The sequence below is a fragment of the Leucopleurus acutus genome, assembly GCF_964270905.1.
Source record: "Leucopleurus acutus genome assembly, chromosome: 12".
Taxonomy (NCBI): Eukaryota; Metazoa; Chordata; class Mammalia; order Artiodactyla; family Delphinidae; genus Leucopleurus; species Leucopleurus acutus.
Genome location: NC_139154.1, coordinates 46,974,625 through 46,997,127, shown reverse-complemented (window position 1 = coordinate 46,997,127; position 22,503 = coordinate 46,974,625). Strand labels below are relative to the sequence as shown.

The 22,503-nt window shown below is 39.5% G+C and overlaps 1 protein-coding gene across 4 annotated transcripts in view; it reads left to right on the top strand.

Moving 5' to 3' along the window:
- DTNB (dystrobrevin beta) overlaps nt 1–22,503 on the top strand; it is a 245,511-nt gene that overhangs the window by 73,305 nt on the left and 149,703 nt on the right. For all 4 annotated transcript variants that reach the window (XM_082852177.1, XM_082852176.1, XM_082852174.1 and 1 more), the window contains exons 6-8: nt 4,354–4,508; nt 12,970–13,075; nt 16,067–16,233. In XM_082852177.1, coding sequence (XP_082708303.1) covers nt 4,354–4,508; nt 12,970–13,075; nt 16,067–16,233 — 428 coding nt within the window. The remainder of the gene's footprint in view (nt 1–4,353; nt 4,509–12,969; nt 13,076–16,066; nt 16,234–22,503) is intronic.

Here is a 22,503-nt window from a genome sequence, read left to right as displayed (position 1 = left end):
TGACTGCTCTTTACTGTGCCTTATTCTCATTTTAAGTAGAAAGAAGAAAGAGATGCCTGTATCAGGAAAGCAAAAGCTTTTCCACAAATTCACTTCAGAATTACGACGTGCACAAGAGTCTGGGAAGTAATTTTTAAGGGGAACACATTGCCATTCTAATCAGAGTTCAGTTCGGGAGTGAAAATGGGAAAATAGATACTGAGTAGTAGGCACCTTGCAGTGTCTGCAACATCCCATATTTCCCCTTAGTTTTCATTCAGATTTAGTGGATGATTATTTTCTTCATTATGAGAACAGCAGCCAGCTATTTGAAAATTAAGTCATGATGCTCTTCCCTCCTTCAAAGGGCATCAGTTATTCACATAATTGGTAATGTTTTCAAAACTCTGTATCTGCTGTCTCGAACTGCGGCCCAGTACTCTGCTTCTAACTGCCTGCAGGATGGTTCTACTTGGAAATTTGCTGATTAGTTCAAATACAGTTATGTTCAAAGCTAAGTGTCTTTATCTTCAATTTGATTATTTCAGTCAGGGTTGTCAGCATTTTTCTGAGGTAGCAGCTTAAAATAATCCTAATTTTAGAAATTCCTTTATTCTCTAATCCAGTTTGCCATCAACTTCAGTTTCCTGCATTGAAATGTCTTGGAGTTGACCAAGCCCGCCCCTCAGTACTGTCACTCCTGTAATTCTGACTCTCACTTTCTTACTTGTGCATTATTTACAGGGTTTTCTAGTTGATGTCGCCAATCTTATTCTTTCTCTTTTATTCATTCTGCCAATCATTAGCAGTCTAATTTTCTTGAAACCTAACTTTCTAAATATTTCTTCCCTACTTCAGCATTTTTAAACCAAATCCAAATTGTTTCCTCTTTCAAAGTTTTCATTCATAACATACTTTTCTTTTTTCTTTTTTTTTTGTGGTACGCGGGCCTCTTACTGTTGTGGCTTCTCTCGTTGCGGAGCACAGGCTCCGGACTCGCAGGCTCAGCGGCCGTTGCTCACGGGCCCAGCCGCTCCAGGGCATGTGAGATCTTCCCGGACCGGGGCACGAACCCGTGTCCCCTGCATCGGCAGGCAGACTCTCAACCACTGCACCACCAGGGAAGCCCGATAACATACTTTTCGTATTCAATCTCTATTTACCTTTACTTCACAATATAAATTGTCATAGAATGTTCTCTTTGATGCACTGTTTCTTGCCTGCCACCACTAACAGACACACTCTATAAATTCCTGCCACAGAGACTTTTATCCTACTCTCCTTTTTTCTTTCTAGATTGAAGTATGGTTGATTTACGATATTATATTAGTTTCAAGTGTGCAACATAGTGATTCAATATTTTTAGAGATTATACTCCATTTAAAGTTACTGTAAAATATTGGCTATATTCCCTGTGTTGTACGGTATATCCTTGCAGCTTATTTATTTTATACATAGTAGTTTGTACCTCTTCGTTCCCTACCCCCATCTTGCCCCTCCCCACTGGTAACCACCAGTTTGTTCTCTTTATCTGTGAGTCTGTTTCTGTTTTGTTATATTTATTCATTCGTTTTATTTTTCCTGTTCTTCTCTAGTTGTGTCCCCAGACCCCCACCCCCCAGCTGTTTTGACCTCATCATTCCAAATTCTATTTTTCAAGGCCAGGCTTCTAAATTTCTTGTTTGTTTGTTTGTTTGTTTTTGTTGTTGTTGTTTTTTTGCGGTACATGGGCCTCTCACTGTTGTGGCCTCTCCCGTTGTGGAGCACAGGCTCCAGACGCGCAGGCTCAGCGGTCATGGCTCACGGGCCCAGCCGCTCCATGGCATGTAGGATCTTCCTGGACCGAGTCATGAACCCGTGTCCCCTGCATCGGCAGGTGGACTCTCAATCACTGTGCCACCAGGGAAGCCCCCTATGTGTTTTTGTGTCTATTCTACACTATATTTTGAAGAAGTGTGATGTAATGGAATGTCTTTGCAGTCGGATAAGTGTGGGTTTAAATCTTGATTTAGCCACTTAGTAACTTTTGACCTTAAGAAAGTTAACCTTTCTAAGCTACTTTCCTTATCTATAAAATTTAACAATTATGTGCATACACATGTGTACATACACACCTTTTTGTGACAGTAAAATGAGGTAATGTTTAGTAAACTATAGTAGTACTTAATATTGGGGATTGCTACATGAAAACAAAAACCAAGGTAACAGTATTTTAAACAAAGTTGAAGTTTATTTTTCTCGTATATAAAAGAAGTCCAGGAGTATGTAGTCCAGGGCTGGTATGATAGTTTCACGTTCATCTGGGACCCAGGCTTTCTATATCTTTCTTTTCTATCATTCTAGTGTATGATTTCTACATAAAAGTTGAGATTACCACATAGTCCAAGGTGGCTGCTGGAAGCTCCAGCCATCATAGCTGCATTCCAGATAGCAAAAGGAGGAAGGAAGAAAGGGTCTATTTCCAGTGCACGCAGCTTTCTTTAAAAAGCTGCCTAAAACTAGCCTTCTAGGAAGTCTCTCACAACCCTTCTGCTTATAGTCTCATTGTCCAAACACCTAGTCATATGACTGCAACTTGTTAGAAGAAGGCTTCAAAGTTTAATCTCTTAGTTGGGTACATTGCTGCACAAAATAAAATTAGTGTTCTGTTACTAAGGAAGGAGATAAGAATACTGGGTGTCTACAGCAGACTCAGCTATAGTTACCTGTTGTGGTGCCAGGCAAATGGTGAGGTTTAACAAATATCTTATGCCTCCCTTCTTTCTGTTCTATTTAGAGTCAGCTTAGTGCTTTATTCTTCTTTGCTTCATGTGTATCTTATTTTTTCCAGCTATGTTGAAAGTTTCTTGGGGGGGATAAGGACCATGTATCATACTTCTTTGTTGTTTTTCAAAACACCTAGCAGAGTACTTGGCACTTGGACTACTTAGTAAGAACTTAGTATGTATTTGTTAATTAATTGATTTTACTTTCTACTAGGACCATACTTCTTTTAGCCTCTTGTTGGATTTTCCCCACCTCATGGGTATTTAATACTTTTCCCTCAACTACAAGCTAGCAGCTCTCATGAGAGGAATGTACTGGAGATTTTCATTCCTTGATAATTGTCTGTTTTCTAATGCCTTAAAAGTTACCCTGTGGACTTGATGATCTATATTTTATCTTTCTTTGATTAATGTATTTTAATGGTGGTTTTTTTCCTATATCTGGTGCTTTGGGATAGATATGTATTTCTAATATACCTGTTCATTATGAATATATAGAATATGATTTTTTTTTCTTTTTCTTTTTTGTGGTATGCGGGCCTCTCACTGCTGTGGCCTCTCCCGTTGCGGAGCACAGGCTCCGGACGCGCAGGCTCAGCGGCCATGGCTCACGGGCCCAGCCGCTCCGCGGCATGTGGGATCTTCCCGGACCGGGGCACGAACCCGTGTCCCCCGCATCGGCAGGTGGACTCTCAACCACTGTGCCACCAGGGAAGCCCAGAATATGATTTTTAAAAGTGCCATGTTTGGAAAGGCCTCAGGAAATTATTTTTCTCTGCATATTTAACTCACTGATTTGTTTGTAAGAAAGCTGAATAGTTTGAAAAGAAAGCTTAGGTTAAAGTTGTCAAGTTGTTTTGAGCTCCTGGTTATTTTTCTTTTTCTCCCCAATTATGGGTGAGAAGAGAGAAATAACTAACTGGAGATAGGAAACTCTCTACAAGGAGATAAAGAAATAGTAGTATTACTGGAACTGTCTTTCTAGCTGCTTGGGTCAGACTTTATATAAAAATAGGATCTTATAGTGTCAGAGTATCTTGTGATAGAAGAGATTATATGAGTTCTTTTTATTCTACTCTGGAACTTACTAAATGGAATATTCTAAATAAACATACTACACAGGAATATATTACATCATTAGTATAATAATATGCAAATACAATACAATTTCTTTCATACCCTATCACCAATATGCAAATATATTCATACACTCAAAGATGTATATGTCTTATATAAATACGTACACAAATGTAAGAGATAAAGATATGCTGCTACAAATTCTTCTTGGAATAAAGTGAGGTGTAAATAGATAAAATAAAAAGTTATACGTTATCCAGTTACGTATGCTCGAAAAGAGTAGGTAGGTAGACGTACATGAGTGGTTATGTGATGTTTAGGTAGAATATTAAGTGGGTGGGAAAGAGGGGCCTCATCAGCAAAGTAACCACACAGTGTTAATGAGAATGAGAATTTGTGTTAACTAAAAATCATAACAACTTTATGATACTTTTTAATGATGCTTTTGGACTGGTATACAAATGACATAGAGCTGTTTATAAAGAGTTGATATTTCCTTATAGTTTGACTTTATTTGGTTTTGTTCTCATAGATGTTTTCTCCCAGATGTCAGATTCCAATGGCTTAATGATATTTAGCAAGTTTGACCAGTTTCTGAAGGAAGTTCTGAAGCTCCCAACAGCTGTCTTTGAAGGGCCATCTTTTGGTTACACAGAGCACTCAGTCCGCACCTGTTTTCCACAGCAGGTAAGGATGGGTTTATAGAATCTAGGATTAGAAGAGCTCTCATCCACCCCTCCACCTTCTGTCAGATTTCGCCAGATTGCTTCACTCTAGGAATATAGGTCTTGAGTAGGGGAGGGAAAATAACTTTTAAGTCAGGGGAGAGGATGTAGAAGAGAGGGAGGATTAAAAATTCACCTGAGAACTCTTTTCTTGGAAGAGGGGAGGGAAGTCTTTTCTGAAAAAATGATAACAGTTGAAATATTTTAAATTACTAAAAATTTCAAGAAAAATGTTTAAGGTAAAGTATTTATCTTATTGCTGCTAGACATATGTTACTCTCCCTAATGAGTTTTTTTTTAATAATCTTTTTTTTTTTTTTTTTTTTGCGGCACGCGGGCCCCTTACTGCTGTGGTCTCTCCCGTTGCGGAGCACAGGCTCCGGACGCGCAGGCTCAGCGGCCATGGCTCACGGGTCCAGCTGCTCCGCGGCATGTGGGATCCTCCTGAACCGGGGCACGAACCTGTGTCCCCTACATCGGCAGGCGGACTCTCAACCAGTGTGCCACCAGGGAAGCCCGGATTGTTGGAAGATTTTTAATCACAGTTTCAATTTCAGTGCTTGTGATTGGCCTGTTTATATTTTCTGTTTCTTCCTGGTTCAGTCTCAGACGGTTGTGCTTTTCTAAGTATTTCCATTTCTTCCAGCTTGTCCATTTTATTGGCATATAGTTGCTTGTAGTAATCTCTCATGATCCTTTGTATTTCTGCAGTGTCAGTTATTACTTCTCCTTTTTCATTTCTAATTCTGTTGATTTGAGTCTTCTCCCTTTTTTCTTGATGAGTCTGGCTAATGGTTTATCCATTTTGTTTATTTTCTCAAAGAACCAGCTTTTAGTTTTATTGATCATTGCTATCATTTCCTTCATTTATTTCTGCTCTGATCTTTATGATTTCTTTCCTTCGGCTAACTTTGGGAGTTTTTGTTCTTCTTTCTCTAATTGCTTTAGATGTAAGGTTAGGTTGTTTATTTGAGATTTTTCTCGTTTCTTGAGGTAGGATTGTATTGCTATAAACTTCCCTCTTAGAGCTGCTTTTGCTGCATCCCATAGGTTTTGGGTTGTCATGTTTTCATTGTCGTTTGTTTCTAGGTATTTTTTGATTTCCTCTTTGATTTCTTTGGGGATCTCTTGGTTATTTAGTAGTGTATTGTTTAGCCTTCATGTGTTTGTATTTTTTACAGTTTTTTTCCTGTAATTGATATCTAGTCTCATAGCATCGTGGTTGGAAAAGATACTTGATACAATTTCAATTTTCTTAAATTTACCAAGGCTTGATTTGTGACCCAAGACATGATCTATCCCAGAGAATGTTCCATGAGCACTTGTGAAGAAAGTGTATTTTGTTTGGATGGAATGTCCTATAAGTATCAATTAAGTCCATCTTGTTTAATGTATCATTTGAAGCTTGTGTTTCCTTATTTATTTTCATTTTGTATGATCTGTCCATTGGTGAAAGTGGGATGTTAACGTCCCCTACTATGATTGTGTTACTGTTGATTTCCCCTTTTATGGCTGTTTCCATTTGCCTTATGTATTGTGGTGCTCCTACATTGGGTGCATAAATATTTACAATTCTTATGTCTTCTTCTTGGATTGATCCCTTGATCATTATGTAGTGTCCTGCTTTGTCTCTTGTAATAGTCTTTATTTTAAAGTCTATTTTGTCTGATATGAGAATTGCTACTCCAGCTTTCTTTTGATTTCCATTTGCATGGAATATCTTTTTCCATCCCTCACTTTCAGTCTGTATGTGTCCATAGGTCTGAAGTGGCTTGTAGGAGCATATGTATGGGTCTTGTTTTTGTATCCATTCAGCCAGTCTGTGTCTTTTGGTTGGAGCATTTAATCCACTTACATTTAAGGTAATTATCGATATGTATGTTCCTGTTACCATTTTCTTAATTGTTTTAGGTTTGTGTTTGTAGGTCTTTTCCTTCTCTTGGTTTCCTGCTAGAGAAGTTCCTTTAGCATTTGTTGTAAAGCTTGTCTGGTGGTGCTGAATTCTCTTAGCTTTTGCTGTCTGTAAAGGTTTTAATTTCTCCATCGAATCTGATTGAGATCCTTGCTGGGTAGAGTAATTTTGGTTGTAGGTTTTTCCTTTTCATCACTTTAAATATATCCTGCCACTGCATTCTGGCTTGGAGAGTTTCTGGTGAAAGATCAGCTGTTAACCTTATGGGGGTTCCCTTGTGTGTTATTTGTTGGTCTCGCTTGCTGCTTTTAATTTTTTTTCTGTGTATTTAATTTTTGATAGTTTGATTAATATGTGTCTTGGCATGTTTCTCCTTGGATTTATCCTGTATGGGACTCTCTGTGCTTCCTGGACTTGACTATTTCTTTTCCCGTATTAGGGAAGGTTTCAACTCTAATCTCTTCAAATATTTTCTCAGTCCCTTTCTTTTTCTCTTCTTCTTCTTCTGGGACCCATGTAATTCGACTGTTGGTGCATTTAATGTTGTCCCAGAAGTCTCTGAGACTGTCCTCAATTCTTTTCATTCCTTTTTCTTTATCCTGCTCTGTGGTAGTTATTTCCACTATTTTATCTTCCAGGTCACTTTTCCGTTCTTCTGCCTCAGTTATTCTGCTATTGATTCCTCTAGAGAATTTTTAGTTTCATTTATTGTGTTGTTCATCATTGTTTGTTTGCTCACTCTTTAGTTCTTCTAGGTACTTGATAAACGTTTCTTGTATTTTCTCTGTTTCCAAGATTTTGGATCATCTTTACTATCATTACTCTGAATTCTTTTTCAGGTAGACTGCCTATTTCCTCTTCATTTGTTTCATCTTTTAGACTTTTACTTTGCTCCTTCATCTGCTGCATATTTCTCTGTCTTCTCATTTTGCTTAGTTTACTGTGTTCGGGGTCTCCTTTTCACAGGCTGCATGTTCGTAGTTCCTGTTTTTTTTGGTGTCTGCCCCCAGTGGGTAAGGTTGGTGCAGGGGGTTGTGTAGCCTTCCTGGCAGAGGGGACTGGTGCCTGTGTTCTGGTAGATGAACCTGGATCTTATCTTCTGGTGGGCAGGACTGCGTCCAGTGGTGTGTTTTGGGGTGTCTGTGCACCTATTATGATTTTAGGCAGCCTCTCTGCTAATGGGTGTGATTGTGTTCCTGTCTTGCTAGTTGTTTGGCATAGGGTATCCAACACTGTAGCTTGCTGGTCATTGTGTGGAGCTGGGTCTTAGTGTTGAGACGGAGATATGTGGGAGAGCTCTCGCTGATAGATATTACATGCGGCCAGGAGGTCTCTGGTGGTCCAATGTCCAGAACTCGGCCTTCTCACCTCAGAGGCTCAGGCCTGACAGCCAGCCGGAGCACCAAGACCGTATCGGGCACACGGCTAGGTGCGTGGGGAGTTTTTTGCCTTTTGGGAAGTCTGAGGTCTTCTGCCAGTGTTCAGTAGGTGTTCTGTAGGAGTTGTTCCACATATAGATGGTTTTTTTTTTGTTTTTTTTTTGTGGTACGCAGGCCTCTCACTGTTGTGACCTCTCCCGTTGCGGAGCACAGGCTGCGGACGCGCAGGCTCAGCGGCCATGGCTCACGGGCCCAGCCACTCCGCAGCATGTGGGATCTTCCTGGACCGGGGCACGAACCCGTGTCCCCTGCATCGGCAGGCGGACTCTCAACCACTGTGCCACCAGGGAAGCCCTGTAGATATATTTTTGATGTACATGTGGGGAGGAAGGTGATCTCCACGTCTTACTCCTCTGCCATCTTGAAGGTCCTCCCCATTATTCCTTTTAATCATAAGCAAATTTGAGTTTAAGTCATCATTTTAAAAAACAGCCCTGTTGATGTCCCTAGTTTGCTTTGAAAAAACCTTACTAACTCCTCGCTGCCTCCTGGATAATGTAGTTAGCCAGACAAGGTGTTGCTTATCGATCCAACCCCTGCCTCTCTTTCACCTTCATTCCTGATCCCTCCTACCCCCACAGACCCCATCCCTCAGGATGCCATGGATTCTTTTTAGATATTGCCCCAGTGCCACAGGGGTTGTACCATTTACACATCTTTTTCTCCACAGCCTTGCCAACAGCACATGCCAGCACATGTTCTTACATTTAGGAATTTTTGCCAATCTGAGAAATGAGAAGTGTTATCTCAGCATAGTTTTGATTTGCATTTCTCTTGTTTTGAGTAGGTGAATGTGGTATACTTCTCTTCTTTGTTTATGCTGTTAGCTCTCACTGAAATGCCAGTAACCCCGACCTTCTTTCTCTCCTCCAACAAAGGCCTCATATTTCAAGTCACAGCTAAATATTTCCTTGTCTTTGTTGCTCTGAATCTTTCAATGTAGGATTAATTGTTTCCTCTTCTACAGGCCCTGGCCTGTTACATCTAGCTCACTTATGCCCTGAGGGATGCACCTTGGTCTCCTTCAAATTTAAATCCCCATTACTAACAGTGTCTGGAAAATCATCAGTGCTTACTAGGTAGTTTGATTGAGTAGTGGTTTTAAATCTATTATGGCATGAGTAAGTATCTGGGCTTGAATTCTTACTGCAAGCTTAAAGCTCATGGATGTGATTGCAACCTTGTTGTTTTCACTGATATTATTCCATAATTTTCTCAAATGAGACAACCTTTGCAATGAGGAAAATACCGAATTTCAGAATTTTTGAAGACTTTTTCCATTCTTTTTTAAAAAAAAACTATAATAAATAAAAGTATCTCGATAAAAAGCACAGCAACACTATATTGTTGTGTCATTACAAAGTACTCTAATTTTCAAAGTCCAGAATAAATCTGTGATATGATTCAGTATCTTATAATAACTGAAAGGCTGACCCATAGCACTGGTCCTGTAACCAGTTAATGTGTGTTTGCTCTTGTCAGACAAAGTATTTCTATAACTTTACACAAAAAGTTTGTATAAAAACATTTTAATCTGAAAGATTTAAAAAATGCTGTTTTTAAGTCTTTTAGCTAAATGTCATACATTGTTAAACTGATTACCAAGTAAGTGATAGGGCAATGGATAAGAAATATTTCCCTGTTGCCCATAAGAAAATAGGAGTTTTGTTTTGTTGTTTTTGTTGTTGTTGTTTTTGGCTGCACTGGGTCTTTGTTGCTGTGCACGGGCTTTCTCTAGTTGTGGCGAGTGGGGGCTACTCTTTGTTGCAGTGTGCGGGCTTCTCATTGCGGTGGCTTCTCTTGTTGCAGAGCACGGGCTCTAGGTGCCCAGGCTTCAGTAGTTGCAGCACACAGGCTCAATAGTTGCGGCACGCGGGCCCTAGAACGTGTGAGCTTCAGTAGTTGCGGCACGTGGGGTCAGTAGTTGTAACACACGGGCTTAGTTGCTCCGCGGCATGTGGGATCTTCCCGGACCAGGGATTGAACTCATGTCCCCTCCATTGGCAGGCGGATTCTTAACCACTGCACCACCAGGGAAGTCCCAGAAAATAGGAGTTTTTAATGGAAAAGATGAGATTGGAAATTGCAGCTATTATGACCTAATGCTAAATTATTTTACTTGTTTTCTCACGTTATTTTAGTGATACTGGATTTCTCACTTTTAAGAGATGATTTCTTCCCTCTTTTAAAACAGGAAAGTTGTAGCCAAGAGTGGAGGGAGGGAAGTCAAATGCCATCTAGACTAATAATTGTCAGTATTGATGATTAGAATAACAAAGCGTGGGGAAGTAGACAGCAAACAGAAACACTGGTTTCTAAGAAAAATATGAGAGCACATACAAAGATAAAAACAGGCTCAATGTTTTATTGAGGAAAGCATAAATAAATCATGGTGTTTTTGCTCAGTGGATGAGGCAGCTGTTAAAATGATTAGAAAAGAAGACCTTGTAGCAAAACAATAAAGTATTTAATAAAACATTAAGTGGGGGATTCCCTGGTGGCACAGTGGTTGGGAATCTGCCTGCCAATGCAGGGAACACGGGTTCGAGCCCTGGTTTGGGAAGATCCCACATGCGGCGAAGCAGCTAAGCCTTGGCGCCACAGCTACTGAGCCTGTGCTTCATCATGTGCCTCAACTACTGAAGCCCACATGCCTAGAGCCTGTGCTCTGCAACAAGAGAAGCCACCGCTATGAGAAGCCCACGCATGGCAACAAAGAGTGGCTCCCACTCGCCACAACTAGAGAGAGCCCGTGCGCAGCAACAAAGACCCAACTCAGCCAGAAATAAATAAATAAATTTATTTAAAAAAGAAAAAATATTAAGTGGAAAGACAGATTATATATTTTTATATACCCTATGTACATAATTATATAGAAACACGCATTTGGAGTGAAATACAGAAAAATGAGAATTGTGGCAAGAATGTTCATTACTTGCAGTTTTATTATAGTTTTTATTATAAATATTCTGTTGTAAAAAATAAAGAGAAATGCAAAGAATGTATTCAGCTCAGGAGCAAAACCAAAATAAAACAAAACAAAAGGTAGAAGAAGAGTGAAAGAGTCTGTCTTTCACATAGTTATTTACTGAGTCACGGAATTTTAGAGCTGGGAATTGTGTCCCATAAGTTCTCAAACTTTCTGGTATCAGGACCTTTTTACACCCCTGAAAATATTTGAGCACCCCAGAGAGCTTTTGTTTATATGAGTTATATCTATCAGTCTTTCCATATTAGAAATCAAAACTGATAAATTATAAAATAGTAAATCATTTAAAAAGAACAATGATAAACCGATTACATATTAACATAAATAATATATTTTATGAAAAGTAGATATTCCAAAGCAAAAAAATTTAATGAGAAGAATGCCATTGTTTTATATTTTTTGCAAATTTCTTTAATATTTGGCTCAGTTGAAGACAGCTGGGTTTTCATATCTGCTTATCCATTCAGTCTGTTGTGATATGTTGTTTTGGTTAAAGTATGGAAAGAAAATCTGGTCTCAGACAGCTGTGTAGTTGGAAAAGGGAGGAATATTTTAAAAGCTTTTGCAGATAATTGTGGATATGCCACGTTGCCTCTGGAACATTCCACTGTACAGTCATGAGAGAATCAGATTGAAAAAAGCAAATGATGTCTTAGTATTATTATGAAAATAGTTTTGACCTCATGGGCTCTTTGGAAATGTTTTAGGAACCTTGCAGGGGGACCTCTGACCATACTTCGAGAACCACTGCTCTAGCCCTTGAGAGATAAGAAAACTGAAACCAGAATGTTAGGTGATTTCCCCCCAATCTCGTAGTTAATGGAAGACAGAGCACTGGGATACAGTTCTTCTGGTTTCATTCCTCATGCTTTTGGAGGACTTAAATTATAGTATGACTTAGGACAACTTTCGGAAACTGATCCTGAGCGTACTTATGAGGGATTTCTGAGATACCAAGTATAATTCCTTTTCGTCTTGAAGATTTAAGAAACCACACAAAACTCCATGATAGGTGAATCAAAACTTTTAGGGAAAGTAGCATTAGGATTATAAGTGGATTTGTAAAAGTGTAATTTTTAACAAATATAAGAGGATACAGAAACATTAATTTAAACATTACATTTATGATAAGTGATATAATTACAAACGTATATTAACCACCTCTGACTAGCTAAAGACTTCCTAGCATCTTCTTTCTCAATTTTAAGTAGACACTTTTAATTTCATTTTGGTTTATTGCAGTTATTTGCATATCCATTATAAGAGGCATTTTCCATGTCTGAACCTCCATTCAAATGCTGGGTGACTTTCTGTTTTTATTTTTAACGTTGCTCACGCATTCCTCCCAGATTCCACTGAAATCTCAGAAACATTAGTAGCTTTGATGCCTGAGATGGAAAACACTTTGGAAAACTTTATTTAGCCTATTCGAGTAGGCATTTCTCAAACTACACCGTCAATGCATAGCTATGTATAAGGGCCTTTGGACGGTAACTTCCTACTGTTATCACCCTCATTTAGCCCTCTTACATATATGTGAGAACCTTTCCCTCCCTCCATTCAGTGCTGGCCTACAGTCTCTGTCCTGGATCTGAGACTTTCCTTCAGAATTCTTCAGAAATAGTCATTTGAAGGACACCTGAGTTGTAGTCCTGATTTTGGTAGGACCTTTACAAACCATTTAAATGCGTCATTCCTTTATTATCTCATCTGTAAAATGAAGATAGTAATACCTAGCCTATTTATCTTTTTTTCATTTCATATGTTTTATTGAAATATAGTTAACTTACAGTATTAGTTTCAGGTGTACAACATAGTAATTCCATCCTAGCCTATTTGTCTTTTACAGTTGTTTTAAGACTCAAATAAAATAATGTAAGTGGAAATGCATTTGAATATAGCAGTAGTACATAGAATAGTGTGTAGCAGTGTCTGTAGTAATGCAAAATACTATTTATTTTGCTATAAAATTTCCCATGTAATTCATTACAACTTGGTTGGGAGAATCCTAAATTAACTTAATCTTAGAGTTCAGAGATATTTGAAAAATGTGAAGTATACTTGTTTTTTTTTCTCTTCACAGAAAAAGATAATGCTAAATACGTTTTTAGACACCATGATGGCCGATCCTCCTCCCCAGTGCCTTGTCTGGCTACCTCTCATGCATAGGCTTGCCCACGTTGAGAATGGTAAGCAGAACTTTTATCATTCAGTTCCCTGTGCTATAGGAAGTATATGAACTGACAGTATTTGTAATGTCCTTAGTTATTATCATTGAAAATTACAGTTGACATTTGCTGGCACTCCATCATTTGAATTTGTGGTTTTAGCTTCCAAAAGAGGAATATTTATTTCTCAAAAAAAAAAAAAAAAGGGAGGGAGGACTTATTATACTTAGATAGGATACCAAGAGGTAGTAATATCAGGTCAGAAAACTTTGTGGTTCAAACTCCAGGCTTTTCCCCCAAGATTCCAGACGGTTGTTTTCTGCTTAAACCCACCTGACTTAGCCATGACTTCCTTTAGTTTATAAAAAGCATAACTCCAAAAAATTGTATATATTCAATATCAACCACTAACACTATAAAATTTTGGAATAGTTTAAAGGAAAATAGCCAAGATAGAATTTGGTATTGGGTTTCACCCATATTCAGTTTTTTCCTTTACCACTGAATTTACTCTCAGTATCCTTCCCAAGTAGTTTGACGTAAATCTTTGTTTCACTTGAAATTGAAATGGTACTTATCTCTTAGTAACTACTTAGGTTTTTCTTCTATTGCTATCAGTTTATCTCCTTGTTTAGGTTGTTTGAATTCATTAAAGGAAAGGTCCTAGCTTTTCTCTGGAAGCTCCCTTCTTTCAAGGCTCTTCTTGCCTGTCTCTCCTCATTCCACAAAAGAGAAGGAGTGATAGCTGAGCGGCGCTAAAAAGCAGAGTCCTCTTTTTTCATTTTGTAAGAATGAGAGAACGCTACCGTACTCTTTTTATTTTCTCTCCCTCCTACTCATACCTTTTTTTTTTTTAAACTTCTCAGGCTTTCACTCAGTCATGGCTTTAGTTCACAAGTCCTTAGATACAAGATTATTTTTCTAAAGTCCTGGAATCTCTTGAGCAGACTAAAACAGCTAAATTTTTTTTTTTTTTGCGGTACGCGGGCCTCCCACTGCTGTGGCCTCCCCCGCTGCTGTGGAGCACAGGCCCAGAACGCGCACATGCCCAGCGGCCGTGGCTCACGGGCCCAGCCGCTCTGCGGCATGTGGGATCTTCCCGGACCGGGGCACGAACCCATGTCCCCTGCATCGGCAGGCGGACTCTCAACCACTGTGCCACCAGGGAAGCCCAAACAGCTAAATTTTTAAACAGGATTTTTGGATAGAGATTTATGCTGTTAAATTATTACAGTGTTGGTTCTTTTGAGGGACAATACCTTTATAGCACTAAATGTTTTTGTAGTTTCATATCCAGCTCATTTTCATAAAATCATTCTATATCTGCTATCCCAAGTAGAGAGAATCTCATTTGTCGAGATCTAGTGTTATCCGTATGAACATTTTGTTGTGACTTTGTATGTAGTATATTATTTATAAATTACATTCTTATGTGATTAACACTTTCATTATTCCTTAGAAATATTTTGATAACAAAAATTTAAATTTCTTAGAGGAGGTATGTCCTTTGGATTTCTCATTCCAGATTTTAGTTTTCTGTTATTTTTGAGTGATCTTGTTGTATTATTTTTCTCACCTAGTGCTCAGGTTTTGTTGTTGTTTGTTTGTTTTGAGACTTGATTCTCTAGTTAATATGCATTTTTGGAAGTAGGACTAAAAATCCTTATGATTGAGACAACACTGCCTTTGTATACACAGTGCTAGAAAGAGTTGTTCAAATGAAGCTTTGAATATTATATCCCTCTTTCCTTTGACTTCCATTTCTTGTGTTCAGAATTGAATTGCCAGAGGGAACAATCGTGCTGTCAACATTTAAAAGTATAAATAACAGGGCTTCCCTGGTGGCGCAGTGGTTGAGAGTCCGCCTGCCGATGCAGGGGACACGGGTTCGTGCCCCGGTCCGGGAAGATCCCACGTGCCGCGGAGCGGCTGAGCCCGTGAGCCATGGCCGCTGAGCCTGCGCGTCCCGAGCCTGTGCTCCGCAACAGGAAAAGGCACAGCAGTGAGAGGCCCGCATACCAAAAAAAAAAAAAAAAAAAAAAGTATAAATAACAATCTGTAATATACAGTTGTGCATTTATTGCCCACTTCCACTGAGTAAGCTGGACTTTCAGGCTATAAGAGAATCCCAGTAACCCCCATAAATCCTGACTGCCGGCTGGCAGTTTTTCCTAAGGTAAGATGCTGTGTGAGGTGGAGAAAGGAGTCTCAGGTCACCGGAGTTTCCCTCTCTCCAAATCACTGCCCCTTCATTGGTTAGAGCACCTTATTTTATGCCAATACTTGGAGCTCTGACCTAAAACTAGTATTTTGATATGGTAGCCTTACTTTTTTACCAGTTACCATTTGCACCCAGGTATGTAGTAGTATTATTTATTTATTTGTTTACTGGCTGTGCTGTGTGTCATGTGGGATCTTAGTTCCCCAACCAGGGATCGAACCAGTGCCCCCTGCGTTGAAAGCTCGGAGTCTTAACCGCTGGACTTCCAGGAAAGTCCCTGTAGTATTTAGTTCAGCAAACATTTGGAGGCCTTCAGTCCAAAGGACTGTGTGAAATACCACTTGCAAGTAGCAGAGACATAAAGCATGGCGTACTGGCTCTCACAGATTTTATGTTAGTGAAGGAAACATATGTCCACAACTAACAATATACATCTCTTTAAAAAAATAGGTTTGGAAGAGAAATTTTGGAATGAGGGTGTCTCTCCTCCTTACTGGTTTATTTACCTAAACTTTGAGACACGAATGTCATTTTAAAGAAGGAAATTAGTTGTTTTCTAAGGTGGATTGTAATCTATTCTAAATGGAAAATTTTGTTATTTTCTTTTTATTCCATGAATGGCTGGTTAGGTTAACTAAATTGAAGACAATTTAGATTCTTCACTTCTAGTTTTGTTTTCACCTTTGCTTTTATGTTATATTTGATTTTCCACTGTACTGACTTTATTCTCCAAATGAAAATGACTTCTTTCTCCCTCTGGTTCCCTCTCCTCCCTGCCCTCATCCCTCAAGTCTTCCACCCCGTGGAGTGCTCCTATTGCCGGTGTGAGAGTATGATGGGTTTCCGGTACCGATGCCAGCAGTGCCACAACTACCAGCTCTGCCAAAATTGCTTTTGGCGTGGCCATGCCAATGGCCCTCACAGCAACCAGCACCAGATGAAGGAGCATTCCTCTTGGGTAACTGCTTTGTGTCTCAGTCTGTGTCCCCAGCGGTTATCTGTTTCATCCATAACAGCACCAGGGCCACTTTTCTGATAGATGCCTATCAAATAAGGATGTGGTGTCATAAAATATTAACCCTTACATTTATGATGGGGCTTGCAGATATGTTGTGCTTCATCACTTGATTTGAAAAGGAGAGTTTTTAAAGTTCTAGGAGATGGAGATATTATGACCTTTGATGTGGTCCCTTTTATTCAGTAAAATGGAATGTTGCAGTGCTCCCTTTCCCAGTGAAAAGTGTCTTCTTTTTTTTTTTTTATTAATTAATATTTATTTTTGGCTATGCTGGGTCTTTGTTTTTGTGTGAGGGCTTTCTCCAGTTGCGGCGAGCGGGGGCCACTCCTCATCGCGGTGCACGGGCCTCTCACTGTCGCGGCTTCTCTTGTTGTGGAGCACAAGCTCCAGACGCGCAGGCTCAGTAGTTGTGGCTCACGGGCCGAGATGCTCTGCGGCATGTGGGATCCTCCCAGACCAGGGCTTGAACCTGTGTCCCCTGCATTGGCAGGTAGATTCTCAACCACTGCGCCACCAGGGAAGCCCGAAAAGTGTCTTCTTTTAAAATTGTACAAGGGGGTACCACCCCCACCCCAGAAGACTTACTCTCTGTGCTTTAAGGAAGATTTAAAGTTCTTTTTTTCAAGCAAACTTTATTCATGCTTATAGGGTTTAAATGTTGCAGGGAAAGCTGCATGAGATGAAGGAGTTAAATTTTTACCTCTCTAAAGTTGGGTAGAAACCGTATTTTACAATTGCCACACTGATGTCTTTACTTTCAAAAGCAATCTTTTTTTTTTTTAATATAAATTTATTTATTTATTTTTGGCTGTGTTGGGTCTTCGTTTCTGTGCGAGGGCTTTCTCTAGTTGCGGCGAGTGCGGGCCACTCTTCATTGCGGTGCGTGGGCCTCTCACTGTTGTGGCCTCTCTTGTTGCGGAGCACAGGCTCCAGACGCGCAGGCTCAGCAATTGTGGCTCACGGGCCCAGTTGCTCCGTGGCATGTGGGATCTTCCCGGACCAGGGCTCGAACCCGTGTCCCCTGCATTGGCAGGCAGATTCTCAACCACTGCACCACCAGGGAAGTCCCAAAAGCAATCTTTTAAATAACAGTATTTGGGTAAAGGTCAATGTCTGATTTTTCTGTGGTGTTTATAAATCATGTAACAAGTTTAATATCAATCATTTTTTCTTCCCTTCTCTCAGTTTATTTCCAGAGTTTAAAAAATGTCATATTTTTATTTCCTAAATTGCTATAGCCTTGCTTTAAATCCTTTTCCTCTAGCTTTTGTTTGTTGGTTGGTTAGTTTGCTAAAAGGTAGAAAAATATATAGGGTCATAAGTATAATTCAGGATCTAGGTTCTTAAGCCCGGTCATCCTATTAGACTTTAAGTATTAGAAAGCTTCAATAAGCAGGGTTTTTTTTCTATTTTCTTCTTTTTCCTAGTTAACCGTCTTAAAACTCAACCAAGAAAAAAGCAAATAAGTTTATATCAGGGATTAGTTAAAAACAAGAAACAAACTTTAATCAAGTGTATACTTTACTTCCTACATCTCTGATAATGTGTTAGAGATAATTTTTTATTAGATGGCTTTTCAGTTACAGCTAACCCATAAAATTTTGTTAAACTGAACCTCCTATCCTGGGTCTTATGTTGTAAATTCCAATATTTCTTTTGGTTGAGGAGTCATTACTTTAAATTTTTTAAACAAGCAAAGGGAAAACAAAAAATAAAACCCAGTAGTTTATTCTCTTTTTCATTGACTAGAGAGAATTTATAGATTTTCAAATTGTTACTTTTTCTTCTTCTTAAAGTACAAGTATCCCGCTGTGTTAAATGACTTATTAATATTTTTCAACTGTTTTTTGTTTAGAGTCTAACTCTTTACACTGAGAAGGCTCGTTGCCTTATTACCTTGCATAATGACTGGATTCTCTGGAATGTATCTACTGAAAGTTCTCTTTCTAGATGTTGGGGCTAGGAGGATGAGGAACTTCTTTTTCACCTTAGTTTGAACTTGCTCATTTAGCTAATTTAAAACCCATATAGAAATGGGAATTTTACATTTATTTAAAGATAAGTGACTGTTTGAATATTGCTTTATGATTTACAAAGCAGTTTTTCATATACTCTGTTGATCTATAACATACATAAAGGAAAGTACAGAAATCACAAGTGAATTCTTATATTTCTGTTTGATCCTCACAACACTCTTGTGAAGTAAGTCTTATCACCATTTATTGTTATTTTTATTTCAGCTTTGTTATTTTTTTCTAGTTTATTAATTTATTTTTGTTATAGTGACTTAAGAGTTAAGGAAAAATCAAGTATTACCAGCATGCATAATTTTGAAGCTGGTATCATAAATGTATTAGTCCTGAATTTTGATGAGTGTTTGCATTATGATGGTAGATGCATATTGGTAAGGGCTTTTACATGTCTGTGTGTGACTTGTTTTTAAGACTAGGACTCTGTGTGCAGCGCCCTTGTTCTTTGAGGAAGATATGGATGAATTTTGAGGCTGTTGTGGGTAAAGAAATTTCCACCTAACAAAAAAATGTGTTTCAGTTTAATAGTAATTTCTTTGAAGTTTGTCCACTGTGTTTGTACTAAAATTTTGAATGAATGTTTCTCTGTGTTCACAACAGATGAATTTAGGGTGCATTTAACCAGTTTGTATATGAATTTGCATTGTAGATTTGATATGTGTAGTGTTGGTGCTTGGAAATTTATTTTGATTTTTCCAAAAGTTCTGTTTAATGTTTTATCTAAGTAACTGTGCAGTATAATTCGCCATTCTTTTATTCATCAATCCATTCATTTGTCTTTATTATAGAAAAGAATGCCATATGGTACCATACCTGTAATTCATTCTGTCCATTCATTATTTATTCAAAAGATATATTTTGAGCACCTGCGATGTCCCAGGCACTCTGTAAGAGGCTTGTGAGATACATCTATGAACAAACTAGACGACGATTCCTGCCTTGGTGGAGCTTAAATTTTAAGGGTGTTAAAGAGACCACTAGGGCTCACCAACATCACTGTATTCCTGTTCTTGCTGGGCACACATCTAGACTACATTTCTCAGCCCCACTGTATCCAAAAGGACCATGTGAATAGCTGTTACCAGTGGAATGTGATCAGAGTGATATATCTCTTCCCAGAACAAGACAGTTAATAACTGGGTGCCTTTTCTATCCTCTCTAGCAGCTTAATGGAGAGAATTTCATTAGGACCCAGAGAGGGTGAAACCATAAAATGAAAGGAAACTGCGTCCTTGAACAATGGGTGGAGAGGAATATCCTGCCAACCTGTGTGACTCTGATGGAAGCAAGGGAGAAACTCTGTGTTAAGCTACTGAGGTTTTAGTTTTTGCTACAGTGGTTGGTACTGGAAGTGGAATTCTGTTAAAACAAAACCTTAACATTTGTTTCGTTGGCTTAGCAGTCAGGAAGCACACTGATGAGGACACTGATATTGGAGTTGGGAAAGACAGAAACCCAAGTTCTGCAATGGTGACCAATTTGGTAAATTTGTCATCCATGATAATTTGGAAGACTTCCTTCATGCCAAGCGAACTCTAGGTCAAACGTTGGAAAAGGTCAGAGTGTGTGTTGACTCTTATTGGTAAGGTATTACATGAAAGAGATGAGCTTAGGAAAGAATTGGCTAGCTTTCCAGCAAAAAATGAAAGGGAATAGAGAAAGTTCTGAGAGTTGGGGTAGTGAAAGGAAAAACAGACTATTTCTAGAGAGCAAGAGATAAGAGTTGAGAGAGGTTTTGAGCATCAAAGACCTAGTAAGTGTTCTCGGTTGAAAAAAAAATGTGACAGTCCTGTGGCAAAGATCAGATGAAGTATAGTTCTTAACTGGCTTCTCATCAGAATCATCTTGCTCCCACCTTCATAGCTTCTGATTTAATGGGTCCAGGGTACATGAAACCCGGACACAGGCAGTTTTTGAAAGTTCTGTTTTGCAGCCAAGATTCTGTTTTGCAGCCAGAGTTGGAAACTGCTGACCTATTGTTTCATGTGGCCTCCAGGTGGCTTCGGTTAGTTGAAAGCAAGAGGAATGGAGGCATGTCTGGGGAAGAACTTTGTGTGTGGTTACTGGCACATGGAGCCGACTGGAAACAAATAGATCAAAGGCCTGCTAAGTTTTTGACGGAATTCTGTTGGCAATGGAACCATGAGCCTGACTATTACAGCTATAAAATCAATTTTTAAGGACCCAGAACTTGCCCTGGAAAGAGATGGGCTATGAAGGTTTTACGGCCCCTCAGGAGGGTGTGCCAGAGCCCACATGGCCAAGGAGAATATTTGGTAAGGAAGAACCTTCTCCTCCTGTCCCACTCTTGTATATTGGGACTGGGGAGAGCCGGGGCAAATAACATGCCTTTTCAGTTCATAGGTTGTGTCTTAAGGAGCTGCACGTGGTCTTGATGAAGGAAACTGGCAGAGCCAGAGGTCCTGCACTTGTAGTTAGATGTGCTGACTGAATGGGACTTCAGGTTTGCTTCTGGGCGGTGGGAGAGGCTTGAGTGTGTTCTTTGGGTAGTGAAAGTGAGCAGAAAGATATTTAGTGATTAGAAGTCCTTACCAGTATCCATGTTTTCCTTTTCTTCTGGATATATAACTAGATTATATAGCCATCCTCCTTGTAGCCGGATGGACCATATGACTAGTTCTTACCCATGGAATTTGTTTGGAAGTCATCTGTGTTACTTCTGGGTCAAGGTAGTTTAAAGCAGGTGTGTCTTCTCCATTCTTTCTATCTTTGCCTTTCCCACTCCCTATGTACACCAGCCCAAATGAAAGGATCTCTGTTAGTTAACAGAGGCAGAGTCCTTAGATGAAAGGAGGCTGGGGCCCTGAATTCATGGATCAGAGCCCCTCTTCCAGTGTACACTGGACTCTCACATGAGCAAGAAATCAGAAAAAGGAATCAAGGGTAGGAGTGGGGATAGTCTTATAGGCCTTGTTGAGAAAGTGAGATTTGAGCAAAGTCTTAGATGTCTGCCTGCAGACATCTGGGGAAGAGCAGAAGTTTTCAGGATCGTGGCCGTACAGCAAGAGTGTGCATGTGAATTCAGGGAACAGCAAAAATGCCAGAGTAGCCAGAGCAGAAGGAGCAGCAGGAGAGCTGTAGGGAGGGGGTCAGAGAGGTGACAAGGGCCTTGCTGGCCATTGTAAGGGCTTTGGCTTTACTCTGAGTGAAAGGAGGAATCTTTGTAGAGCTTTGGGTAGAAGATAGCTTGAGTTGATTTATATTTTAAAATGATCAGTCTGGATGCCATGTAAAGAGTAAACAGTGGAAGGAAAAGATAGAAGCAGACCATTTCAGAGAGATGATTGCAGTAATTAAAACAAGATATGGTAGGATGTTAGCAGTAGAGGTGATGAAAAGAGCTGAATTAGGATATGCTTTATAAATCTGCTTCATGGGTGGGATGTGGCTTGTGAGAGGAAAGGAGTCCAGGGAAGCTCTAAGATTTTGTCCCAAACAGTTAGAAGGATGGAATTGCCATCTGCTGAGATGGGGAAGGTTTGGGCTAAACATCATTTAACAGTGATTTAAAAAAAACCAAAAACAACAACAGCAGTGTATCAGGATCTTCCTCCAAATCTGAATCATTTAAATATGGCAATAAAAATCCTACAAAATATTATGCATAGTTTGAATAAGGTATTATTTTTAAAAGTATAATTTAATAGAAAGCATGATAGTCTCTGTGACTGAATGAACCACTTAAACAGAAGTCCTTGTTCAGATCACAAGGCTGGAATGGTCGACAGGACCCACCTCTGTGTGGGCCTCTGAATGTGGCTTGTGCTTTTCACAGCATGGAGACATTATTTTAAGAGAGAGCATCACCGGAGGAAGCAGCTGGAGGACCAGCATCCCTAGAGAGCTATGGGGAAGCTGCAAGGCCTTGTCTTACCTGGCTGTAAAGTTATGCGGCCACATTCCGCCATATTCTGTTGGTCACAGTCTCTAAGGCTGGAGGGAAGGAGAAGGGACTTCATCTCATGATGCTGGGGTGGTGGTCAAGTCCACCACAGTGGAGCAAGGGTGGTGTGAGAGATCCCTGCAGTTATGTTTGGAAAATACAGTCTGCCACCCAGCGGATAAAGCCTTACGTTCTGATCAAGGATTTTCGTTCAGCCATGGAGACTATCATGTTTTTCTGCCACGTTAGTACAGTTCGGTGGCATTAAGTATATTC